Here is a 6000-nt window from a genome sequence, read left to right on the forward strand (position 1 = left end):
AAGAGAGATGGCAAAGACCGTTTCAGTGCTGTGGTGTACCTCGTCTCCTCACTGCTGTAAAACCTGCATGGGATCACATTAGGGTTTTATTTTTGTGGTAGGTGTAATGACTGCATTATTTATCTCTCCTGGCCTACAGGGAAATAGAGTGTGATGCATCATAGAAAACAGAAGACAACAAATTCTCATTTGCCGTGCCCGGTCGGGTGTGATACAAGATAACGGTGATAGATAACGGTGCAACACTATCAGACAGTCCTTGTCAAAATTCCTATCCAAATTCATATGTTGCCTGGGCTTTGTCCCTTTTTTATATTGTCAGAAGAACTGTTACTAATAGATTTGCTTGTTTTTTTGTGGGTAGTTTGGTATTAGGGGATAATACAGCCCAACCATTTCCTTTTAAGTCTTTTTTTTTTTCAGTTTGTGGATGAGACAATAAAAGAACGTTAAAGCTAAAGGAACTGGTCAAATTGAAATTAGTCAACTTGCACGAAGGATGAGCGGAATGTGGTCCAAAGGCTTTGCTCGATCCCATGTTGAATTTGTTAGGGTTGGCAGCATCAATCGCATTCTTGTGTCGGCATTTGTTTCCCATTGGTTTGTAAGTGGTCTGCCAGAGTATGTGGGATGTAGACATGATTGGCTACTGTAAAACCATATGGCATGAAATAAGAGCAGGCTGATGATTTGATTTGAGGTGAGGAGGGCTAGCTGCAGATTTAGTCTTTATTCCCGTGACAAAACAACTTCATTGCGATATGATCTGAAAAGCAGCTAAAAGAGGCAGAATCCTTTGTTTTCGCCGTGAGTCAGTCCTCAAAATGGTCCCTGGATACACTGCACATTACCAAAGCACACACGGAGCACACTTGTTTGAAAACAGAGGACAGACCAGCCATTTTGCTGCATATTAACCTCCCCTTCCCTCTCTTTTCACAGTTATGATAAGGATCAGGCGGAATAGAGAGAAAGAGGGACAGCTCAACAGCCCCCTCCTTTCTTTTCTTTTTTTCTTGCCACATGCTCCCCCTCTTTTTCTAATTAACATTGTGCATGTTGTCAGGCTTTGTTTAATAATGCATGATTGCTATCAGCAGCAAAGCCCTGTGAATGAAGCGCCACTGAATGGGAACGCAATAATACCACTGGTGGATTGGGAAGAGAGACAAGATTGTTTTTCTCTTTCTATCGTAATAAATGTTCAGCAGGAGGCATTGGTGCCACAACATGTGTGAAATTGAACAGACAAACAAAGCAAACGAGTAGCTATAGGCAATGTCTTATACATTAGCAAGCTCACTGATGACAGTGTCGGGTATAGTCACCCTAATGCAATCATTCATTTAGAAAGAGAGGTGCAGACAATGTGTGTTCACAGATCGTGTGTGTGCGTGTTATGCTTTCTGCTTTGGCAATGTAAACGTATGTTTTCTCATGCCAATAAAGCCCTTTGAATTGAATTGAATTGTGTGTGTGTGTGTGTGTGTGTGTGTGTGTGTGTGTGTGTGTGTGTGTGTGTGTGTGTGTGTGTGTGTGTGTGTGTGTGTGTGTGTGTGTGTGTGTGTGTGTGTGTGTGTGTGTGTGTGTGTGTGTGTGTGTGACAGACATGTGAGGTATATAAATTATTCTAAATGAACTCACTGTGTGTACCATTTTGAGCCTGCCTACTTATGAGAAGAATCCCACACATGCTTCTAGCAAGCTCCTATCTTCTGCCATATGGAAGATTGCCACCCTCTGCATAAGCAAAGGGCATACACAGTACCTCTCTTTATAAACAAACTATCTGTTCTTATACTCGACATCGAGGGCAAATGTGCTGCTCCCATCTACTATTAGGGTTAGGGTTATTAATATGAAGAATATTTGTCAGCTTGCTGCGCTCACATTTAGCCTCCACTTGTGTTTACATGCATGGCACAGACTCTCAGTCCCCTCACTGGTGCTTACACAACATGCAGATGGTTTTGTTTGCCTGTATCAGCGTGGGTGCTTGGGTGTGTGTGTGTGCGCGCGTGAGCGTGCGCGTGTGTTAGTGTAGTCACTGAATAGGGAAGGGGAGGGCTGCTGAGTACCGTTTCTTACGTGCCTGCTAATGTCATGTCATTATGGAAATGTACACTCCATTAATTAACTCGGAGGCTGTAACATGGATTTTGGCAGGAAGGGCACAGATGAATGAAATAATCTGAGAAAGATGCTGGGTCCCACCTGCATGTATGCACAAATACAGATTCAATTGCTGCCTTATGCCTCATATCTCAGTTTCACTGTCCAGATTATTCTGATCAAATTCACAGTACAAACACTACACAACAAAAATTGCGCCTAATGTGCTCTAACTGGTACACGTGTGTGTTTGTGTGTATATGCTTGGGTTTTTGTTTGTGTGTAAGCCAATGTATGTGTGTGTGGTGGTTGCGTTGGTTGAGATTGCCTCAAATTGATTCCCTTCGCCACGCGTCCCCCGCTCATGCTTGCTGCAGGGCCTGCAGCGATTGGAGACAGGTAGTCCTGTCTATCTCCCTATGACACAAATCGAGTGTGACAGGTGTGCTATCTCCCCGTCTTTTCTGCCATTTTCAGCCCACGGAAATAAAAGAGGGAGGGCAATTCGTAAGGATGATTGGTGAATGAGGGAAATGAGCTACTTTGCAATTGTCTGGCTCTGATTGGGCCTAGGTATTTTATTTGTTCTTTGAAAGAAAGGGGGATCAGTCTGTTGATAACAACAAGCTAACAAAAATATCTGTTAAGTTTATATAATAGGATTCCAGTTGGTTTAATTGTTTGTTTTTTTGCTACAGTAGTATAACTTATGTCTAGCAGCTTGTGGGGTTAGTTGTTAAATGTCACCAGTAAGCTGTGTTTATATAAACAGCACCCTATCAATATAAGTTAAGAAGACTAGCTTGCAAGCTAACTAACATTATGTCATCAAGGCTCAAACGCCAGATTAGCAACCAGCTGTGAGTAGTTCGCGCGTAGCACTGGCTTTTAGGCTAAATGACAAATCCAGAGAGGTCAGTAATGCTGTGTCCGTGTCATACTGCATGAAGCCCAACGGCTACTCAAGTTAAGTGTAAAAGACAACAGAGCCTTGCTGAGATAAACTAGCAGGCCAGCTAGCCTGCTAACAAACCATATGTCATCAGTGCTCACATACTGGATTAGCTGCCAGCTGTGTTATGAGCTGAAGACTACCACAGAGCATCCATCACTACGGATCAGGCTCCAGCTTAAGCAAATAGATGACAACGGATTGAGTTGGTCAGCAGCTAATACCAGCTCACTGTGTCACATTGATTTTTTTTCATCCACGTCGTGGCCCTATTGATGAAGGCTCCAGTAAAAAGCATGGGCACTTACACACGCCAGCTCTGGCATATAGATTTTGTTTGTTTTCCAACCAACATTTGATAAAAGAGGCCAGATGTCCACTAAAGCCATAGCTCTAATCACTCAGTGCATGTTTGTACTGCATTTCATTTCATTTCACCTCTAATCCATTTAGAGGCAGTTCGGTCGGTGGTTTTCCAACTTTTTGTGGCCAAGGCACGCCAAAGATAAGATAAGATGAGACCTTTATTGATCCTGCAAGGGAAATTCAGTTGCCAAAGTCAGCATAGCCAAGTATCACAGTCAAGATACAGATACAGGGCAAACAAAAGTACTGTAGATACAGCAGGGTAAAGACACCACACACACAAAAAGAAGCACCATCAATAATGAACAATATATACGTCAGTATACACACCAGTATACACCATCAACAAAACTTACTAAAGCATTATACTGGACAAAAAAATGAATTCATATTTGTGCAAATAGCTTCTATAACACATAAGTTATAAATCTTACTACTATGTAAATGTTTATTATTATGTATTGCCAAATGAACAGATGAACCACTTAAGCCCTATATCATACAGTAAAAAAAATAAAAATAGCAAAAATAGCTAATCTTCAAAATCTACTCCGTGTGTATAATTACATGCCCAAAGTTATGCCAGGTTGAAAGTGGTCACTGTATTGGGAAATGAGTGTGCACAAAGTACTGATATAGTAAATACAAAAATACTAACTTTTTGTGTAGTTGTATTGCAATTATGTGTGCCTCGGCACACCATTTGGAAACCACCGGCTTATGTTATTAAAGCATGTGTTACTGATGGAATGCATCGTGCATTCAGTAATGTGTACTTCAGCCAAAATTCCAGGCAGTGTTTAAAATGCCCACTTTATCGACAAAATCTCTTGTGTAATAATCAAATTACTGTACGTTTGAAGTAGTTTTTGCTTATTGTTAGCATTCTTCTTCTTATTATTATAATAATGATAATTATCATAGTATTATTATTATTATTAACCATAAAATAAACATTTCTAAAGGCAAGTTATAATTCAGTATGGTTTTCAGGATGCTATCAAGCGAGTGGAGATGGCACCATATAAAGTGTTTCAGTGCACATGAAGCTTTCATCAGCCCTGATCCGAAGAGGTCTTTAAATGAACCACGCTACATTTAGTTTGTGCACGTGACCAAAGCTACACAGACCAACTCCTGTATTTTGTGTGCTCTCTTACATCTGTGTGAGGTCCCTCTTTCACACACACACACACACACACACACACACACACACACACACACACACACACACACACACACACACACACACACACACACACACACACACACACACACACACACACACACACACACACACACACACAGCAATGTGTGAACTGATTCCGTTTAGAGAACTGTCAGAACATAGCCTGCGAGCACATCAGCCTCTCCGCTTCCGCTGTCAGCCGCAGCCGCATGTGTGTGTGTGTGTATCAGAAATGTGCGCAGATAGATAAAGCCCATGGAGCCAAACAGCTTTGTTTCATTCATTCCCTCTATGTTTTTCTCTCTCTCTCTCTCTCTCTCCCCTTCCTCCCTACTTCCACCCCCCACCACTATCTCTCTCTCTCTCTCTCTCTCTCTCTCTCTCTCTCTCTCTCTCTCTCTCTCTCTCTCTCTCTCTCTCTCCCTCTCTCTCCCTCCTGTTCAGGCTGTGAATACCCTGCATCTGAGAAATCAGACCAGACTGACTCACAGGGCACTGTGAGCCAGCGCCACCGAGGCTGCCAAAGCATGCTGGTGCCAAGCTGTCCCACCATGCACAGAGCCAGGCCTGAGCTGCTGCTGATCGTACTGGGTCTGACGCTGCTCCTCGCCGACGCCGAAAGTAAGTCTGAGCGTCCGCACGTCCGCTGGAGGACGTGGAAGTTGTGCTGTGGAATCAAATTATACAGTATATATATATATATATATATATATATATATATATATATATATATATATATATATAGAGAGAGAGAGATATAGATATAGATATGATATAGATATTATATACTGTATATTGTGTGAAAACATCTACAGTATAAGCAGTAATCTCACACATCCCACTGTATGTCTTCATCTCACAGCCCCACTCCCACAAAAAAAAGGGGAAAAAAAGAAAGAAATCCCCTCACACAGTTATACACACGTTTCAATCTTGAAACCGATGATGAAAATCCATTGGAATTGAGTTACTTGACATCAGACACCTGCCCATTGATGTGTTACAGCAGTTTTCAAACCCCATTGAGTTCAATCCCTGCAACCACGAGCGCTCAGCCACCTCACCTCCTGCCCCCCCCCCCTTTTTTACACTAAGATCCATGATTCATTAACTCTCCAAGTCACACTGGGATGAACTCAAGTTTTATTGCCTTTGCACCAACAGAAATCCTCTCTGTTCGGCTGAATATCTCTGAATAGAGGGATCATTCACCCAAGGTCATATAGCAGAGAGCAGCGCAAAGTGAAATTGATAGGCGGGACTTTGTGACTTGGTGCTTGAGAAATGTTCCTTGCAATCTGTTCAAATGTGTTTTATTTTGTCCCCGCTCCCTCTCCCTGCATATGTTACCCAGTGGGAATGAGGATGGAGAAACGTATTC

General features: G+C 42.2%; 1 protein-coding gene across 1 annotated transcript in view; it reads left to right on the top strand.

The window, feature by feature from the left end:
• The window catches only part of LOC308102374 (receptor-type tyrosine-protein phosphatase delta), a 180321-nt gene that overhangs the window by 41428 nt on the left and 132893 nt on the right, over positions 1-6000 (top strand). The window contains 1 exon segment of the mRNA XM_080452060.1: positions 5064-5240. Coding sequence (XP_080308186.1) covers positions 5147-5240 — 94 coding nt within the window. The 5' untranslated portion in view covers positions 5064-5146.

The sequence above is a fragment of the Gymnoscopelus braueri genome (genome assembly GCF_963280865.1).
Source record: "Gymnoscopelus braueri genome assembly, chromosome: 15".
In the NCBI taxonomy this organism is placed as follows: Eukaryota; Metazoa; Chordata; class Actinopteri; order Myctophiformes; family Myctophidae; genus Gymnoscopelus; species Gymnoscopelus braueri.